At 40.2% G+C, this 21,223-nt stretch overlaps 1 protein-coding gene and 1 long non-coding RNA gene across 8 annotated transcripts in view; one reads left to right on the top strand and one right to left on the bottom strand.

The window, feature by feature from the left end:
- LOC141600133 (uncharacterized) overlaps positions 1-10,180 on the bottom strand; it is a 59,141-nt gene extending 48,961 nt beyond the window's left edge. For 2 of the 7 annotated variants that reach the window (XR_012524203.1, XR_012524201.1), the window contains exons 1-4: positions 9,791-10,180; positions 9,618-9,679; positions 9,047-9,136; positions 5,306-5,431 (exon numbers count right to left, since the gene is read on the bottom strand). This is a non-coding gene — a long non-coding RNA (uncharacterized LOC141600133). Of the gene's footprint in view, positions 1-2,154; positions 2,524-3,257; positions 3,710-5,305; positions 5,432-9,046; positions 9,194-9,617; positions 9,680-9,790 lie in introns of those variants that run through there. The other 5 variants (XR_012524204.1, XR_012524199.1, XR_012524198.1 and 2 more) reach the window with 5 other exon arrangements.
- A 7,621-nt stretch (positions 10,181-17,801) lies between these two features.
- LOC141601723 (uncharacterized) lies at positions 17,802-19,715 on the top strand. The gene is made up of 2 exons (XM_074422020.1): positions 17,802-19,028; positions 19,620-19,715. Exons 1-2 carry the CDS (start codon positions 17,802-17,804, stop codon positions 19,713-19,715), a joined length of 1,323 nt encoding a protein of 440 aa, XP_074278121.1.
- Positions 19,716-21,223: the final 1,508 nt, after the last annotated feature.

Raw genomic sequence — 21,223 nt, 5'->3', positions numbered from 1 at the left:
TCGGGTCATTTCATCTTCGTGCTTAGATCGGAAGGAGTCGAGTTGAAGGAAATATTCACCTTTATCAGTACTCGATATTTCTCGGGGCCACTCGAGGAGTCAGAATCGAAATGCATGGCCATGCTCGGATACGGATTCGTTTTATCGGTTAAGTTACTCTCTAGTCGGGGAAACCACTCTTGATACAGATCGATTGTAAAATACGACCTTTGCGGATCCGGATCTGCAAATTGTTTTACATTGAGTGGGAGAAATTTTAAATGAATATGAGAATCGGTTATCGCACATACACTTGTACGGACAAGTGGGAGTTTGTTGGAGCATGTGTCCTCCAGTTAGGGCGGATAACGTCATTGCACATACACTTGTACGGACAAGTGGGAGCTTGTTGGGGTTGGTGTCCTTAACAGTTAGTGCAAGGACTTATAAATCTCTAAAAGGATCAAAGGGCATACTTTTGGTATTATTATCAGTTGATCCACGTTTATCAATAACGGTTGGCTTGCTAGATAAGTTTGACGTTATTGTCATACAGATGGCGGTGATCAACTGGTCCCTAAAAGTCACACCTATAGGATACGTTTGAGAGATGTGACGGTATGAAAAAATACGATCATGTAGATGCCAAATTTGACTAACCAGTTAGTCCGAGTTATTTGACTAGTAATTAGTCAAAATGTGATGTTGAGATATTTTATTTAATACGGATTAAATAATAATGGCTAAGGCGAATTAATCTGTTAATTCGTAAATTAAATATAACCGTTTTATATTTAATTAAATGTATATTGAATATAATTATACAATATCGTCTTTGTCGGACATGTATTAATGTTTCAACTAATCCGTATTATTAGTTGATGCTTTAATAACCGATAACCGATGACGATTTATAACATAACCGCGTCATATACATTTTAGCGATTTTGCGAACCAGACCATGAGCTGAGACTAAAAGGAAGTGAAAGCCCACTTCCCGAGGTAGCCCATGGCCGGCCGGTTTAGAGAGAACAAAAGAGAGGTTCTCCTCTATTTGGTAACCTAATTCATTTGCAAAACATTTCTAGGGTTTTGAGAAAATTGCCTCTCAAAAACTCGGATCTCTCATCCAACCAAAACTAACAAAACAATCCTCTCGATATTGCAAGGCAATTAGAGGATTCATTCTAGCACAAGGGCATTTCTCGGACAATCTTGGGTGCATCATTTAGGAGGAGGTCTACTTTGATCTCTCATTGCCATATTGCACTAGGACCGAAGGTTATTTCTAATGCTTTATTATCTTTCTCATGTTTTCGTTTTATGACTATAATCACGCATTAAATTTACGTTATAATCCTTAAATTTAAAAGGGTCTTATACGGATATTACCCTACAGTTTAGGGCTCCACCAAACTCTCCTTCATTTTTAGAGGTGTCAAGGGGGCAAAGCACGGGCATTGTTAATGTTGCTCAACGCCTTATAGAAGTAATCGAAGGCTTGGTCACTTTTATGGTAGACGTCTTGTGTAGACCTTGGTACATAGTTGCTAACTTCCACTAGTGTAGGAACCCGAGTCAATGTTTTGGTGACAAGGGGCTACAAAGCCTTGATTTAGGGTCATAGCGTTTCCAATGTAAAGATTAACTAATCCGTCAAACTCATTATCCCATAGACCATTTACTTCTTTTGCTTCTTCCCCCATGTTGAGAGGATTATGAGTTGGCAAGAGCAACTTCTCTTTCTTGTTGTCATGGCCAATGAGGCCTTCATTTATAATTGTAATGATGGATGAGCCTTTCAAGCTCTCATTCTTGTTATGAACAATCCCATTCTCTCCGAATAGAGCCACTTCAATATCGTCCACTTCCTTCTTCCAATTGGGCGGTGTTTCCTTGCCCTTCTTGTTAGGATTTTCCTCTTTGACTTGACCTTTGAATGGGGATTCCACTTTCTTCTTTTCACCATCCCGGCTATAATGATTAACCATAAAGCATGGTTCGTGCAAGTTGGGAGCTCTCATAGTCTTTTCAAGATTAAAGGTGATTGTTTCGTCAACACCATCAAGTGTGAGCATCCTGTGCTTTACGTCAATCCCGTGCTTCTTAATCTCTTATTACAAGGGAGTATTTAAACTAAGTACCAGTATTAGGTTAACTAAGGCCTTAAATGACGATTAAGCCCTTTAAATGAAGTCGAACGCCTTGCAAGTCCAGGCATGGGACGCACGACCTCCTTCTGATGGACGCTCATCCTACTTTGTGGGATGCCCGTCCTGCCTTGAGGACGCTCGGCTGAGCTTGGGGATGCCCGTCCTTGCTCTGGGACCCTCGCCCTGAAGGGCAGTTTTGCTTCTTCTTTCATTTGGCTGCCCGTTAACTCGTGCGGATCCTTTAGGGGTTATGGGGGTCCTTCATCATTGCCCATTTACTTGTTTTATTGACTTAGGCCTTTAGTATTGTTCTCCTCCTTGTTGCTTGGTCGTTATATGCGATCAATTTAGCTCCATTTTGCTCCATTTAAGCAAGGCTAGCACTCCTCTCCTACCAAGGGCACAAAACCTCATAGAATATGCATAATAGGAAGCTAAAGATAAGAAACGACCCTAATTGCATGCTAGAAAGCGTAGGAATGAGGCTAGTTAGGGGACTAAATGTGCGTAAATATGAGTCACATCACAATAGCATTACGTTATCAATAAAAAAAATGGTCGTTTGTAGTATAACTGTGATTACTAAAGCTAAATCACAACGCAATACAAACTAATAGACAGTTACGACTTTAATAGTGCAAACATAACTAAAATAAATAAGCAACACAAATTTTATTACTTCTTATAGAACAAGTATGACAGATTAAAAACAGACTAAAGAAAATATCAACTTTGAATAAATATCTTGGAATTTTACGAACATATAGACTAATGACAAAAATAGAACATTAAAATCAATAATATCAATGTACCGCTGTAAGCTGTTTACTAAAGAAACTAGTTCTAAATCCCGTGAAAATCACAGGTCTGGAAGTAAGCTACTTACATACGTAAATACACTAAAAAAAGGTTTCATCATGCCAAAGGAGTGAAAAACATTTTTAAAAAATAGTTTACTTGAAAAGAATTCTAATTTACATTTCATATCCTTTGTGAAAACGAAATGGTCATTAACCTTTTTAAATGGTGATCATGCCTACAATCTCATTTTTCTCGTGTCATTCGTTTAATTATTTATATTATTTCTTCCACTTGTACATGTCTTTTTAATTTCAATCAAAACTAACCAAAATTAAAAATATTAACTATTGATTCAATTCGCCCTAAAGTATCTTGAACAAATAAGGGGCCTTATGGCCTATGAAATGAACTCGTTACTCCGATTAGGGAAATTACATAACTATTGAGCTAACAAAATGTAGTTAAAGTAAAGCCACAAAAAATATTTAAAAAAAAGTCTTTCATTTTAGTATGATTGTAACAAACATCGAATCTTGCAATGTCATTGTTATTTGTTGCTTGTAATACTTGTAGACCTGTAGTACTCTTCGAGAGGTGAACTTAAAATAGTACATTGAACGCTTATATCTGATCTTGGCACACTGTCATCACCTTTGCTACCATAGACCCCCCACCTTGCCTTTTGAAAGCATGAGTGAATCTCATCACTCTTCTCATTCACGACACCTTAATTTTGCCTTCGCACTGGAGTTTATCACAATATGTGATATTTAGGACTATGGGTCAGAAAATAACAAATGATTTTAGTACGAATGAAGTATTGCTCAATATTAAAAACTCGTAACAGAAGTTGAATTATAAAAGAGCAGCCACTACTTTTCCCTTGTCACCATATATTTTTACAAATACCTTGAAAACAACAAACAATAATATTGTTGGGGCACTTTTATTACCTTGACTCAGGAGCATTACTCAGTGAAAACAAAATTAAAGAATTAAGAAACAATACTAATTTAACAAAGGGCATGAGAGTTTATCAGTAGTATTAAAAAGAATGCAGAGATAGAGAGAGAAAAAAAAAACCAAAAAAAAGCGAAAAAGTGTGGAATTCTAGGGTTCTTATTTTCTGACAAAAATGACGGCAGTAAAAGCCAGATCTTCATCCTTTTCAGCAACTCAAAATAATAAAAATACTAAAAATAGTAATAAATTTGATCTTCTATCCTCTACTAGTGAAGAAGTGTTCCCAGCTTTGTCTAGAATGGTTGGTCCTTCAAGTTCTGATGCTAAAAAAGACAAGAGTATGAGGGAGATAGTGGGTATTCCACCATTGGACCTGGCTCCTTTGGTTGAGGATATGATGGAGGAGGAGGAGGAGGAGGTAGACATTGAGAATACTCCTTCAGTCCTGGAAGTCATTGAGGAGGAGCCGTTTGGGATGTTACAGTTCACAGAGTAGGAGGTTAAGAAAGAGCTTGAATATTGGCGAAATTCTGTGTATTGTTTCATGTTGGGGGCTAATCCTCCTTCGGAGATAGTGGATGGTTTCATCAGACGATTGTGGCAAAATTATCAGGTAGGCAAAATCTCGTTTCTTCATAATGGTGTTTGCTTTGTTCGATTTAAGACAAGGTTAACGTATGAGGTTGTGCTAAAACAGGAGCATTTCGTGTTTGTTAACAAACCCCTAATTGTAAAACCTTGAACTTCTGAGATTGAACTGGTTAAACACGAGGTAAAATCTGTTCCTATATAGGTTAAATTCCATCGGTTAACATTGAAATTTTGGGGGAAGGGGATTGCTCGGATATCAGAACTTCTTGGTGACTTTATTAAATGTGATCCTACTACTGAGGAGAAAACTAGACTTGGGTATGCTCGTGTCGTGATATAAGTAGTTTTTAGAAAGGAATTACCTGATAAAGTAAAAATTTTGGACGAGCATGGAGAATTAGTTGAAATTGATGTTGAATTCGAGTGGAACTAGTTGGGTGTACTATTTATAAAGGAGTTGGACATATTTCAGCATATTGTAGGAAGCCAAAGAATAAACCAGCCACAACAGTAGCACTTCAGAAGGTTCCTACTAAAGTTTGGAGGCATAAAGTACTGAAAACAGTTGCTCCACCACATAGAAAGGGTAAGGAGATTGAGACTCAACCACAATAGATGAGTAAGGAGAAGATTTCTCACACCCATGATATGGTTACTAAGCCCGGGCATCAAGTTGAAATTCAACTTAAAACTCCTGTGGTGTGGCTCAATTCTGGGAAGTACACCATAGGGCCTACTTTTGCTAGATCTGTTATGGGGATGAGCAGAAAAGAGACCATTGATGGGGCTTATAGAGTGCATAAATTTGGCCAACATACCTTTTTAGAAGTTCTGAATACATCTTCTACAACCAAGGAAGGCATTGGGATAAGTAGTAGTGTCCCTCACCCTGGGGTGAGGAATGTATAGCCTTGGGTTTTGGAATATTAGGAGGCTTAATAATCCTGCAAAACAAAGGCATGTTAAATGGTTTATGTATATGAACAAAGTAGGATTATTTGGTCTCCTAGAGACAAAGGTTATGGCCTTGTCTCTAAATAGTTTAAATGAAATTATCATGGATGGATGGAGCTTGTCAACTAATAACAGATGGCATAAGGGAGGTATGATATGGGTGTTATAGAATCCTACCATCTTTCGGGTTGAATTTTGTGATTATTCAGCACAGTGTATTAACATAAGAATTACTGAATTAGCTACAAACATAACCTTTAAGCTGTCAATGGTGTATGCTTTTAATGATCTTTCTGCAAGACAGTCTTTGTGGGAGCAATTGGGGAATTTTGCTGATACTATTTCTGAACCATAGGTAGTGTGTGGTGATTTTAACCTTGTGTTTTCTCATTCTGAAAGACTTGGTGGGAATAGTAGTGATGCAGAGATTCATGATTTCTAAACTTGTCTAACTAGGTGTGGTTTAGTGGATAGTCCAGCAATGAGCTTCTTATTTACCTGGAATAATAAGCAGGAACCTGCTACTAGAGTATACATCATATTAGATAGGGTGTTGATAAATGGTGATTGGAGTACTCTATTGGCAGACATGTATGCCCATTTTATACCAGAAGGAGTGTTTGATCATACCCCATGTATTCTGAAATGTAGGGATCAATTGCTTACTCATAATAAGCCATTTAAATATTATAATATGTGGGGGAAGGCTTCTCAGTATATCCTTGCATTAAATATATGGTGGAATGTGCAACAACAAGGTACTAAGATGTTCTGTCTAATGAACAAACTCAAGACCCTTAAAATGCATCTGAGGAACTTTAATAAATAATATTTTTGTGACATAGAGAATACTTCAGATTGTTAAGAAACCTGGGAATGCAGATTGGATTACCAAGGAGATAGCTGCTCTGTAGGAGTATAAAGAATTACAGAATGCTTGTAATCAATTTTTGAGTCAAAAAGCCAAAGCACCATGGATAAAAGATGGAGATTGCAATACTAAGTATTTTCATGGAGTGATAAGGAGTAAATTTATGAGAAATCAGGTGCTGGTAATTAAGGATGTAAATGGAGTGGAGTTTGATGATCCCCATGACATTCAAGAGGTATTCTTAGCTTATTACAAAAATCTTATTGGGACAGAAACATCTACAACTCCTGTGAATGCTCTTATTGTTAGGAAGGGTACCATTTGTGGCTCAGGTCATTGGGATATTCTGTTCAAGCCAGTAACCAATGCAGAAATTAAGGAGGCAATTTTTTCAATTCCTGAGCACAAGGCCCCTGGCCCTGATGGCTTTTCAAGTGCCTTTTACAAGGACTCTTGGAGTGTTATAGGAGAGGAAGTTAGTGCTGCTGTGATGGATGTGTTTAGAAATGATAAAATTCTTAAGAAGGTCAATGCAACAATTCTTACATTGATCCCCAAATGTAAGATGCCAACTTAAGCCACCCATTTCAGGCCCATTGCCTATTGCAATGTGATATACAAGTGTGTGTCAAAGCTACTGTGCAACAAGCTGGCTAGGGTTTTGCCATAGCTGATTAGTTTAAACTAGGGAAGGTTCATCAAAGGAAGGAGTATTATAGAGAACATTATGGTGTGACAAGACTTAGTAAGATTGTATAATAGGAAGTTTTGCTCTCCAAGGTGTATGTTAAAGATGGACGTCATGAAAGCTTATGACTCTGTAAGCTGGAAGTTTATTAAGGAATTATTGGATGCTTATAACTTCCCATCCACTATTAGCAAGCTTTTAATGGAATGCATCACAAGTGCTTTATTTTCTATAACACTCAATGGTGAGACATTTGTTTTTTTCCCCAGGTAAAAGGGGATTAAGGGAATGGGATCTTGTCTCTCCTTTGCTGTTCACCTTGTGTATGGAGTACTTTAGTAGGATTCTGCAATGTGCTACTAATAAACTGCTTTTTCATTATCACCCACTTTATAAACAAATGAAGTTAACCCATCTTATGTTTGCTGATGCTCTGTTGTTGTTTTGCAAAGGGGATGCACAATCTGTATTGGTTTTGTTGAGAGCTTATTCTGCTTTTTCAGCTGCTTCTGGCCTTCAAATGAATGCACAGAAATCTTGTGCATATTTTAATGGTGTTAAGGCTGATCTAAGAAAGGATATATTGGCAGTTTCAGGGTTCACGGAAGGTTGTTTGCCTTTTAAGTACCTTGGAGTACCAATTACTGCAGGGACATTAAAGAAAAAGGATTGTGCTGTTTTGGTTGATAAAATTGTTGAAAGAATTAGAAGTTTAGGAGCTAAAAAGTTATCTTATGCTGGGAGATTAGTGTTGGTTAACTCTGTTCTATCCTCCATGTATAATTATTTGGCTAATATCTTTGCCTTCCAAAAGGTGTGATGACTAGGGTGGATGCTATTTGCAGGACATTTCTATAGGAAGGTAGGTCATAGTACAATAGAGTTCCTCTACTTGGATGGGCCAAACTCTGTGTACCAAAGAAGGAGGGTGGCCTAGGGATAAAACAAAGTCAGAATTGGAATAAGGCTTCTGTTGGGAAGTTGACAAGGTGAATAGCAGCGAAACCAGATAAGTTGTGGGTGTAATGGGTATACCATGTGTATTTAAAAGGTACCTCATGGATAGATTATATTCCTTCTGCTGAGACTAGTTGGCATTGGAGGAAAGTGTGTAGTGTCAAAGAACTAATCAAGGAAGGTTTTGTTGATGGTCAGTGGAGTATTGGCTCAGGGGTGTATACTATTAAAAGCTGTTACAAATGGATTAGAGATAAAAGAGGTCGCGTTGATTGGCATAAGGTTGTCTGGTGTCCTATGGCTCAGCTTAAATACTCTTTAGTTACTTGGTTGGTCTCAAATAATGCTCTATTATTGTAGGATAAGCTAGCTCAACTTCAGATTGCTGCGGATGATTTGTGTTGCTTATGTCAGTTAACTGCTGAAACTCATAAACACTTATTTGAGGAGTGCCAGTTTAGTCAGAGGATTCTGCAGAATATTAGACACTGGCTGAAGTCTGATATTAGCCAAAACAATGTTCTGGTTAACATTGCTAAAAAGAGATGGAGTAGGGTGCGTAAGAGCTTATGTACTGTTGCTGTTGTGGCATGTTGGTACATGATTTGGATGCAAAGAAGTGGAGCTCATGTTCATGGAAGGGTGACCAGGCCTGAACCGGTAGCACAGAATATTAGATGTATGCTTCATAATAGATTTCGTGAGTGTAAACCTAGAGCTATTAGTCTTAAGGATAGCTTATGGTTAGGTAAGGTGTATTTGAATTTATATTAGCACAAAATATGTATGGTTAGTAAAACACATTTGTAATTTGCGGATTATCAATGAGAAGCTTACATTTTAGCAAACAAAAAAAAACAAATGGCATGGAAAATGAGGAGTTTAATGCATAACTAAATGTTGGGCCAAATATATACACAAATGTATACTAACAAAATCTTAGTATAAACCATATTGACTATATCAAATTAAAAAGAAAAAAAATACATGATACAAATCTTGTAGATATATGCAGTTCGTTGATTAGCAAATAAATCCTACAAGTTTTATATTGTGAGTTTATCTCTATTTGTATGAAGAACTGCTTACCTTCATCTTACAGTTGAGGAATGATATGATGTTTATGAATGTTGATTCTTTATTAATATCCTCTCCTCCTTTGACCTTTAGGTACCCCTTCTATTCAATCATGGATATGAATATTAGTCGTACGTGGAAGATGGGAAATGAGCTAACCTATAATTTTAGGTGAAAGTTGAGAAATGAAGAAACATGTAAAGAACCAAGCTAAATAAAAGAAGTTGACGCTGAAACCTAGAATCGCCCCTATTTTATGCAGCGGTATAGTTCTGCAGAAAATGAAATGGTAAATGGGATACAAACACTTTAAAAGGCGGTGATCTAGAGAGCGAAACAAATGATGACCAACTTGTGATCATTTAAATACATCTCTGGATAATTAGGGGAACTACGGAATGTGGTCGCCATCAGCTAAGTTGGCAGATGAAGTCAATCGGGGGCAACTCATAAACTTGATTCGAACACTTCGTTACTAAAAGCGACTTTGCGAATCTTTTTATACCTTTTTTCTAACACATACATCTAGGATTTGGGGCTGGTAATTTTTAGTAGGGAAAAGTTGTAGGTTCAGGGTACTTACCATGATTATTACGGGATATCAATAGACCGTGTAGCGTACTATTCAATCAATCAAACCGGTATCTGCAAAAATCGAATTAAATCGTAAATTAAAATATACAGAAACAAATTGAAGATATTATTAGCTACACTCAAACACAAACTATATAATTCGTATTAATTTAAAACCAATACGTTTCTACAACGGAGAGTCCAATAGCAACCAAAAAGCTAATAGAAACGCAGCTTTGAAGTTCCAAGATGAAGATACCAGCAACGTACAGCCCATCAGTAATCCGAGTTAAATACCTAAATTGTAACAAAGCTTTCACAAACATTGATTGCCATAAGTAGCTATTATTTTGGGGGAAACATATGAAGACCAAGAGGCAAATAATATTGAGTTAATTAATATATTGATATGGTAATTGAGGTGTAATGATGGAATAATAATGAATTGTGTCATTGAATTATAAATTGCGGTAGTGTTTTTTTTTTTTTTTGGAATAATAAGGAATGTTAAGAGTTGGTTGTTTGGCTCTTAATTCCATTTTTGCCGCTAGATGGGTAGAATGCTTTACAAAGTACAAAGTCTGTGTTTTTGTGGTTTAGAAGTCATCTAGCTATGCCACGTGGGAATTTTTTATCCCCTCATTTAACTTTTTTATATTATTGTATAGATTTGTGACACTACGTTCGTAAATGTTCACATGAATCACAGCTAGCAAAGTCAATGCAATATTGCACCAATTACAAAGTGCAAGAATATGATAAAACGTTGCCTTCTAATACGGATATGTATATCGAACTTTACCAAGCAAGCAATCACTTAAAATAATATATTTAATGACCCGTGGTGATAAGCATGCAATTTCTATTTTATGTTGTATTCGTAATCTCCTTGTATGTTTTCATTGCTATGCTATTAGTTTTTGTCCTAGGGCTGGCTACGAGATATAACAATAATGTATAATTATATAAAGATACAAAATAAATAACAATAATAAAAAAGAGACTAAAAAGAAAAAATGTAGCCTGGGTCGAATCGTGCTAGACGCATTCCTAAGAGATATAACACCTCCACTGCGCTGGCTACCAAATAGTGCATTCCTCTCCCAAGATACGACAACCCGTTGGACTCCTTAGGTATAGTACCAAGAGGAGCCCCCTAACCGACGATCGCTCAATGCTCGATACATAATACATTTAGTAAAATAGTTTAACATAAATAATTTCAGTATATAAAAGAGGAAAAGGAATATAAAATATAGTTGAAAGGTTTGTATAATTTAGCAATGCATGAAAAATAGTTATACGCTCTTTAAAATCATATTACCCCAAACATTTTGCTATCTAGTTTATTCATGCCATAAGAACAACCAATCTTTATATATAATAAGAAGAGCATTAATCATTTAGTAATAGCCTTACAATTTTTATTTTTTTTTGGTCTAGACCATCTGGTAATCCGAACCACATTGGGCCGATTAATCCGGATTTTGGGGCGTGTCCAAGGATTACGGTATTTAAACCCCTCTCAATCGCAGTTGTGGGGGATCGATCCACAGACCTCCCTATCAAGCGCAGCCCCATACTACCACTGCGCCAACCAACGATTGGTAATAGCCTTACAATTTCTAATGTTGCACCCATCTTTCATTAGCAATGTAGCTCATCCACATTAAAAACAATTTAATTAATAATGGAATTAATCATCCATTATTCCACAAAAATAAATAGCATAGACCAAGTTTAATATTCTTTGTAACTTATCAAAATAAATAGAGTAAATGCTCCAATAAAGCTATTTAAATTATTACTTGGTCAAATATTAAAACTCACAATTAAATTCTCTTAACTCACAATTTTTTTCCAACAGTGTAGGCACAGAAAATTTATTAATGTGCCGAATAAATAAAATACATTAATTATTTTGAGTTAATACCAAATTTTAACTTAATTTAATTATTTTGTCCCGATTAAATGAAATGTGGGTCGATTCGGATTACCAAAGAAGTTATTCGGATCACTAAAACCGAAAAGAAGCAAACTTGGGCCAAGTTCACTAATAAACCCACAAATGGGCCTGTGACCATCAAAGTCCAACACGGAGATTTGAAACTCTATAAATAGAGCTCTCCTCATTCATTCAAAGGGTTGAAAATTCATAATTGCAAAGGAGCTAGAGAGAACAAGGTACAAAATTCCTACAAATCCTCTCTGTCAAAATCATTGCAAGCAGTCTATAAGCACATCAAATCGTACCGCCTGCGTTGAAGATTCAATCACAAATTCAAACCTTCAAGAGAGATTTAAGTCATCGCGACCCTCTCAAGAAATCAAATCTACATCGCGTGTAGAGCAATTAAATTTGTCTACACGCGCACCCCTCACGTGTACCCCGTACACGTACCCCTTACGGCATATTAGAATCAGAGGATACATTAGAGATTGTACACGTACTTTTGATATTTATTAATAAAATTTAATTGTTTCCTTGTTTTCTATTTCAGTTATCGCAATACAAAATTTGCTGTTACAAATTTTGGTGAACCCGACGTGAAAATCTCTACCTCTCATCTCTACTGCTGTTTTATTCAAGTCTACCAAAACAAGAAGATGTCTACCAAGCAAAGCATCTCCTCCAGTCCATCCAAGAAGACCTACGCAGATATCCTGCAGGGTGCCCCCATTGTCGCTACCTCCCTCGCTACGCATCGATTTGGCATCTCCACAAGAGGAATGGCGAAGAAGGTCGCTGTCAATGTTGCTTCTTGCCGTCCCACGCTCCGCACACGTCCCAACTAGGCCGCGCAAGTTCTCTGTCGCCTCCATAGCTGCTGCTGCTACAGCGCTCCTGGCCGCCCCTTCTCCTTCACGCGAAGAGACTAGAAGTGTTAAGGTTGACAAGAAGGCTTCTCCTTTCAAACCAAAGCATCGCCAAAGAAGAAAGAAACCTCAACTCCTAACGTTGCTTCAGTCATGGTGATAAGTGGCGATACTCTTGAGGATCGAATGCAGAAAATGAATGATCTCCTTGAAAAGATGATGAAGGAGAATGAAGAAAAGAACAAGAAAATTGATGAGCTCCAAAAAGAGGTGGTGGCACTCCGTGACAGGAAGGCCGAGAGCGAGCATGGTGACACCGATAGGGATGTTGATAGCGATAGAGAAGTTGGCGAGGATAGGGAAAATCCAAAGAATGAGATCAAGCAACTTCATCGAAGAGAAGCTGCAGGAGTTAATAGCCAAGACGATCAAGTGTCAGTTGGATGATAGCTCGACAAGTAGTGGACGCTACATCAAGCCTTACACTAAGAGGATTGACATCTGCGCATGCCATCGGCTATCGGCCTCCAAAATTTCAACAGTTCGACGGGAAGGGGAACCCAAAGCAACACATCGCCCACTTCGTCGAGACATGCAACAATGCTGGAACAGAAGGTGATCGTTTGGTGAAGCAGTTCGTTCGTTCGCTCAAAGGGATCGCGTTCGACTGGTACACAGATCTGGACTCTGAGTCAATTGACAGCTGGGGTCACATGGAAGATGAATTCCTCAACAGATTCTACAAAGACCAGGACGTGTCGTCAAAGATGAGCGAATTGACAAAGACAACTCAATGGCAAGATGAGCCTGTCGTCGATTACATCAACAGGTGGCGTGCGCTGAGTCTGGAATGCAAGGATCGTTTAAGTGAAGCGTCAGCAGTTGAAATGTGCGTCAACGGGATGAAATGGGACATTCTTTACATCCTAAAAGGGATCATGTCAAAGAGCTTCCAACACCTGACTACCCGCGCCCATGACATGGAGATCACAATCAAAGAACATGGTAGTGCTCGACCAAGTTCTTCTAAGGTGCCAAGTGAAAAAAAGGAGTTCAAGAAAACTGATAAGAACTCCAAATCGTCGACAAAGGAAACAATGGTCGTCGAAACCAAAGAAAGTGCACCGTGAAAATATCGTCAAAGCCTAAGTATGAAAAGAAGAAAGAGTCATTCTCTTACAACTACCAACGAGACAAGCCTACATTGAAAGAGTTGCAGGCTAAGAAATACCCATTCCCCATTTCGACTTGTCCGGAATGCTCGATGACCTCTTAGAGAAGAAGGTTATACAATTTGCCAGAGTCGAAGCGCCCTGAGCAAGCAAACAAGACAAACGATCCCAATTACTGTCGTTATCACAGGCTGGTGAGTCACCCTATTGAAAAGTGTATAACACTCAAGGAGAAGATCATGCAGCTCTCCAAGGAAGGGAAGATCATTCTTAACTTGGATGACACAGTAACTACAAATCAAACTACTGTAGTCTTGGAGGAACCCGACGAGCCAATTATACGACAAGGACAGTGTGTGTATATGTTGCAGTTCGGGAGTTTTGAGCCTGTGGCATTACGGATCCAAGGGTCATTGTCGTCACTACCTCCAATATCATTGGAAGAAAGACTACCTCCTCAGGATAAGAATGAGGAAAAGAAGCATGAAGATGACAATGAAGGTTGGACTTTGGTTACGCGCAAGAAGTCAAAGAAACAAACAAGGCAGACAGCGCAACCTGTTCATCGTCGAAGAAAACAATCAAAGAAGATGAAACCTCGCAAGACGAAGGGAAAGAGAAAGTCCAAAATAGTGGTCAAACCACATGTCTTGCCTATCGATATACTTGAGCAAGAACCGCCGAGTCCCGTCACCTTAAAAGAATTCTTCCCACAAGACTTCTTAAACAAGGTTACCGTGTGCACCGTCTCAGCTACGGAAGGTGGTGATGATAAAAAGAAGATAGAGGAAGGAGGCCCAGATGATGCGGTATTGCCACAACAGTTGCATTCTGAGAAGGTGAACGAAATAGTGGCTGCTCTCGATGCCCTTCCTACAAATATGGGGTGGAAGCAAACCTTTCATCTACCTAAAGAGAAGGGTCAGCTGATAATTCAAGGACTTGAGAAGCCAGAACGGTACGCGGGCAAGATGAAAGACAAAATCGAGCCTCCTGAGCAATCAACTGGATGTGTGTCCTGCAATGCAGCCTTGAGTTTTTCAGATGAGGATTTACTTCTTGGATCCAAGCCTCACAACATGCCACTTTATGTGTCTGGGTACATCCGGGGGCAAAAGGTCAAGCGCATCTTAATAGATGGAGGATCAGGAGTCAATCTAATGCCAAAGCAACCATGAACGAATTAGGGATCACGATGGACGAACTCTCCAGTAGTCGAACAATGATTCATGGTTTCAACTTGAATGGGGAGTGCGCAGTTGGCATGATCCGCGTGAACCTTACCATGGGTGATCTTTCTTCCGACACATTGTTCCATGTGATGGATGGCAAGACATCGTTCAAACTATTGCTGGGACGACCTTGGAAGCACGAAAACGGAGTTGTCGCCTCAACTCTCCATCAATGCTTGAAATATTATCGTGGTGGTGAAAGGAAGATAGACGGAGACGCCAAACCCTTCTCTAAGGACGACTCTTTCTTCGCTGATGCAAAATTCTTTGAAGAGAATGGTACTTCTAGTGAGTTCATGCCAACCACCATCTCTTCAACAGGAAAAGGAGGTAAGCGGGAAAATAACATCATCAAAGAGGATAAAGCTGCAAGTCCTGCTAAAGAAAATGATGTTAAGAAAGATGTAGACAAGGCCAGCAAAACAGCTACTCCCGTTGCATCACCCAAGAAGCAAGAGACGCCGCAGAAAACTACACCACCAGTACTACGCTACATCCCAAAGTCTCGCCGCAAAGATGGAGAGAGTCCTTTTGCAGAGTGTCTAACACCAAAGACAGAGCCTAAGGACAAAAAGTCAAATCAGGTGATCAAGCAAGAGTGGGTGGCCAAAATCGTTACACCTCTACCAAGTTCATCCCAAACAAAGATTGCGAAACCTCCTCAAACGGGTTTTATCTGTTCATCCAGTCAATCATCAAGTGAGGGAAACAAGGGGATATTTGATTCCAATGCTTACAAGCTACTGGCAAAAGCTGGATATGACTTTACAAATCCGACTCCTCTCGGCAAAGTTATAGAAGTTGAGTCGTACGGTCTGAACAAAGCGCAACATGAAGTGTTCAAGCAAGATGGGAGCTTCATGGTGACCAGGGTCGGGCTCGGATATGAGTCTCCTACGCCTGTGAAGATTGGTGCTCGTAGAAAAGGGGCTACAGCGTCTTCTTAGCACATCACAGTGGAAGAGGTCGGAGAAAATGAAGGAGAGGAAAAGATGCATCCATCTTCAATCTTCGATCAAATAAGTCCACCTGCAGAGAAGTGTCGCCCTTCTATATTCACAAGGTTAGGGAGACCAAGTGCTTCAACCAAACACATTTCTGTATTTGCTAGGCTTGGAAATCAAGGAGAAAGTAAAGTCAAAGTGTCAATACCTTCGTTGCGCATAAACAAGAAGGGCGCAATACATGAACGCTTGGGCGGTCCATCAAAAACAGTCTTCAGTCGACTAGGGGCTCCCAAGAAGAATAGTGGTAAGGGTCGTCCTCTCTCAACTTCTCCAACACAAAATGAAGAAGAAGTAAGAGTAAGCGATGACTTGAGAAGCACAATACCATCTCGCATGAAGCGTATGCAAGTAGTGGATATCATCCAACATGAGCCACTCAAAGCAAGGAGGCGCGTACTAGTTCTTACTGGTCAGCAAAAGAATGCCGAAGAGCTTGTGCCTTCATCTTCACGTCCCTGTGATACAAAGAAGTCAAGTGACTTAGAAATTACAACGTCGTCATATCACATCACAAAGAGAAGAGATACCGACGAGAACGAAGAAGTTGAGGCGGACGAGGCCCCGAAACACTTGAAGACGGGGCAATCGATCGTAGATGAACTCAAGGAACTCAACTTGGGAACTATTGAAGATCCTCGGCCCATTTATGTCGTGCTCTGCCGACTAAGGAAGAAGAAGAGGAGTACTACAAGTTGTTGGTCGAGTACAAGGATGTCTTCACTTGGAGCTATAAGGAGATGCCCTGGACTCGGCCCAAAATTGCAGTTCATCGTCTAGCAATCAACAAAGGCACCAGTCCCAAAAAGCAACCTCAACGTCGTTTGTGCCGGAGCTTGTACCGAAATTGAAAAGGAAGTCAATAAACTCATTGAAGCAGGTTTCATTCGAGAAGTTAAATATTCTACCTGGATAGCAAACATTGTCCCGATCGAAAGAAGAATGGACAACGCGCATATGTGTCGACTTCAGAGACCTTAATGATGCATGCCCGAAGGATGACTTCCCTTTGCCAGTTACAGAGTTGATGATTGACGCAACCGCTGGTCATGAAGCCCTCTCATTCATGGATTGTACTGCTGGTTACAATCAAATACATATGGCACCTGAAAATCAAGAAGCAACAGGTTTTCGAACCCCAAAAGGGATCTTCTGCTACACAGTCATGCCGTTTGGATTTAAGAATGTTGGCGCTACGTACCAACGCGCAATGCAAAAGATCTTTGATGATATGCTGCATAAAATGATAGAGTGTTATGTTGATGACGTGGTTGTCAAATCAAAGAAAAGAGAAGACCATATCAAAGACCTTCGAACCGTCTTTGAAAGACTTAGAAAATGTCAACTCAAGATGAATCCACTCAAGTGCGCATTTGGAGTCACATCTGGGAAGTTCTTAGGTTTTGTGGTCAGACATAGAGGCATTGAAATTGACCAAACAAAAATCAAAGCTATCAACGAAATGCCGGAACCAAAGACATTGAAAGAGTTGCGCGGATTGCAAGGACGTTTGGCATACATCCGAAGGTTCATCTCTAACTTAGTCGGGCGTTGCCAGCCGTTTAGCCATCTCATGAAAAAGGATGCTCCATTTCAATGGGATGAAAAATGCAAAAATGCTTTTGATAGCATCAAGAAGTACATGGCCAGCGCGCCAGTGCTGGGGGCACCAATTCTAGGAAGGCCACTTGTCCTCTACATTGCAGCACAAGAACGCTCACTGGGGGCAATGTGTGCTCAAGAAATTGAAGACCGCAAGGAGAGAGCACTCTACTACTTGAGTCGTACCTTGGTTGGAGCTGAGTTGAATTACGCGCCCATAGAGAAGATATGTCTTTCTTTGGTGTTCGCCATCCAGAAGTTGAGGCACTACATGCAGGCGCATACCATACATGTGGTCTCAAAAGCTGATCCAATCAAGTACATACTCTCAAGACCAGTCTTGTCTGGAAGACTTGCGAAATGGGCAATGTTGCTTAAGCAGTATGACTTGGTGTTCGTGCCTCAAAAGGCTGTGAAATGTCAAGCTATCGCTGACTTCTTTGCTGATCATCCAGTGCCAGCAGAGTGGGAAATTTCAGATGACCTCCCAGGAGAAGAAATTTTCTATGTGGACGTCCTACCTCCATGGCAAATGTACTTTGACGGTGCTGCAAGGCAAGATGGAGCTGGAGCTGGAGTTGTATCCGTAACTCCACAAAATCATCTTATGCCATATGCCTTTACACTCACTCAGTTGTGTACTAATAATATGGCAGAATACCAAGCTCTCATACTCGGTCTTCAAATGGCGATCGAAATAGGTGTCAGGGATATGGACATATACGGAGACTCAAAGCTGGTGGTCAACCAAGTCCTTGGTGAATATGAAGTGAAAAATGAAGACTTGATTCCCTACCATCAACAGGCATTACAACTGCTGAATCAACTTGACGACATCCATGTTGGTCATGTGCCAAGGAGTGCCAATAAGTTGGCTGACGCGCTTGCTAATCTTGCAGCCACTTTGGCACTGGGGGCAGAAGAGTCTATGAAAATCCCAGTCTGCAATCGTTGGGTAGTATCATCGCTTGAAGGAGAAGAAAATGTAGACACAACCAACATGATATGTGTCTACACAGTTGATGAAGATGACTGGCGTCAACCTATCATTGATTTTTTGGACCACCAAAAACTACCCGATGATCCCAGACACAAGGTAGAAATACGTCGACATGCTCCAAAGTTCATTCATTATAAAGGGACACTCTACAGACGTTCTTTCTCAGGCCAATGGTTGAGGTGTCTAAACAAGGACGAAGCTACTAAAGCAATGCATGAAGCTCATTCTGGCATTTGTGGTGCTCATCAATCGGGGCCTAAACTTCATGATCGTGTAAAGAAAATGGGGTATTACTGGCCAACCATGGTGCAAGATTGTATGGACTTTGCGAAAAAATGTGAACCCTGTCAGTTCTACGCAAACTTCATACACCAACCGCCGGAGCCGTTACATCCTACTGTTTCTTCATGGCCCTTTGAGGCTTGGGGACTTGATGTTGTTGGACCTCTTACTCCAAAGGCCTCAAATGGACACGAGTATATCCTCGCTGCCACTGACTATTTCTCAAAATGGGCAGAAGCCATCACACTACGGGATGTGAAGAAAGAAAATATTGTGGACTTCATTAGAACCCAAATCATCTACAGATATGGTGTACCTCAACGTATCACAACTGACAACGGGAAACAATTTTTCAACCATCTGATGACAAGTCTGGGAGAAAAATTCAAGTTCAAACAATACAAGTCATCCATGTACAATACCTCTGCAAATGGTTTGGCTGAAGCCTTTAATAAAACTCTTTGCAACTTGTTGAGAAAAGTAGTAGCAAAGTCAAAGCGAGATTGGCATGAAAGAATTGGTGAGGCGTTGTGGGCATATCTTACCACATACAAAACACCTACTCAGGCAACCCCGTACGCGTTGGTGTATGGAGTGGAGGCCGTGTTGCCTTTGGAGTTGCAGATCCCTTCCTTACACATTGCTATTCAGGAGGGACTCACAGATGATGAGAATGACAAATTGCGATTAGCAGAGTTGGAAGCTCTCGATGAAAAGAGACTAGAGGCTCAACAAAAGCTCAAGTGCTATCAAGCAAGGTTGTCACGCGCATTCAACAAAAAGGTGCGCCCTCGTTCTTTCCAATTAGGAGAGCTCGTCCTTGCAGTACGAAGACCAATCATCACCTCTCACAAGCCAGTTGGCAAGTTCACCTCTAAGTGGGATGGTCCATACGTGGTACAGGAGGTCTATACAAATGGTGCTTACAAAATCGTGGATGAAGACGGCATTCGGGTAGGCCCAATCAATGGGATGTTTTTGAAGCGTTACTATTCTTAAATCCCAACAGTGAAGGCTCCTAAGCAAGAGCGTAAACTGCAAGTCCAAGCTCCTAAGCAAGAGGTTAAACTGTATACAAAAAAAAAACAAAAAAAAACTCCGCAAAAAGAAGAGACTCAAAAAAAAAAAAAAAACTCCTTCCTTCCTTTATGAACTACGTCGGCTTGATCTTGTGAAATACACTTTGTGCTTCATAGGTACGTAGGCAGCTTGGGTGAACATGTAGCTCAAGTGCAGCCACACCTCCAAACAAAAAAAAAGTCCCTCCTTGAACTACGTTGGCTTGATCTTGCAAGTTGTCACCCCTGGTAGCTTTGCGAGTACGTAGGCAGTTTGAGCAAACACTTTGTTCAAGTGCAGCCACACCAAAAAAAAACAATTAACAAGAAAAAAATTGCTCCTGGCCCGCAAGAGCTTAAACTGTGTACGGCTAAAATTACAGTCAATCATCAACCAAGTTTGTAAAAGACCAAGACAATGTTAATCGATGATGAGTTTCGCTTGAGCTTGGTTTTCACACTCTTTGCTTTACGGTGAGCCTTGGATGGCTCTTAAAAAAAGGTCACGTTGCATACAGGTAATGAAATGGTGTAGCAATCTGGCACATAAAGGCTTGGAACTTCCTTACAATCGACGAGCGGGTTCATTGCATTGTAACTCCAAAGGGAACCCAAGATGACCCATCCAGGAGTAGCTCGTACTCTTTTGGAGTCTACGAGTCAAGTCCATTGCGAATTGCAGCCCTGCAAAAAAGGACAAGTGCAAGTTAATATAGAGAATATGAGGAAGTCTTTTGCAAGTAAGAGAGACATCAGGTCAAGAAGTGTATTCATCGGCAGGTCTCGGGGGAGAGGGTAATGAAATAATAGTCTTCATAAGGAGGTTCATTGCATGGTTCTTCAAAAGTGTGTCGCGATGAACCGAATGGGTTCACCCTGACACAACCTGTCGCGATGACCCAAAAATGGGTTCACCCTAACAAGCAATAAGTCTTCAAAACTGTGTCGCGATGACCCGAATGGGTTCACCCTAACACAACCTGTCGCGATGACCCAAAAATGGGTTCACCCTAACAGGCAATAAGTCTTCAAAACTGTGTCGCGATGACCCGAATGGGTTCACCCTGACACAACCTGTCACGATGACCCAAAAATGGGTTCACCCTAACAGGCAATAAGTCTTCAAAACTGTGTCGCGATGACCCGAATGGGTTCACCCTGACACAACTTGTCGCGATGACCCAAAAATGGGTTCACCCTAACAACCAATAAGTCTTCAAAACTGTGTCGCGATGACCCGAATGGGTTCACCCTAACACAACTTGTCGCGATGACCCAAAAATGGGTTCACCCTAACAAGCAATAAGTCTTCAAAACTGTGTCGCGATGACCCGAATGGGTTCACCCTGACACAACCTGTCGCGATGACCCAAAATGGGTTCACCCTGACAGGTAATAAGTCTTCACTCTGTCGCGATGACCGAAAATGGGTTCACCCTGACAACTCGA

This window comes from Silene latifolia, chromosome 9 (genome assembly GCF_048544455.1).
Source record: "Silene latifolia isolate original U9 population chromosome 9, ASM4854445v1, whole genome shotgun sequence".
Taxonomy (NCBI): Eukaryota; Viridiplantae; Streptophyta; class Magnoliopsida; order Caryophyllales; family Caryophyllaceae; genus Silene; species Silene latifolia.
This window is presented reverse-complemented; position numbering and strand designations above follow the sequence as displayed.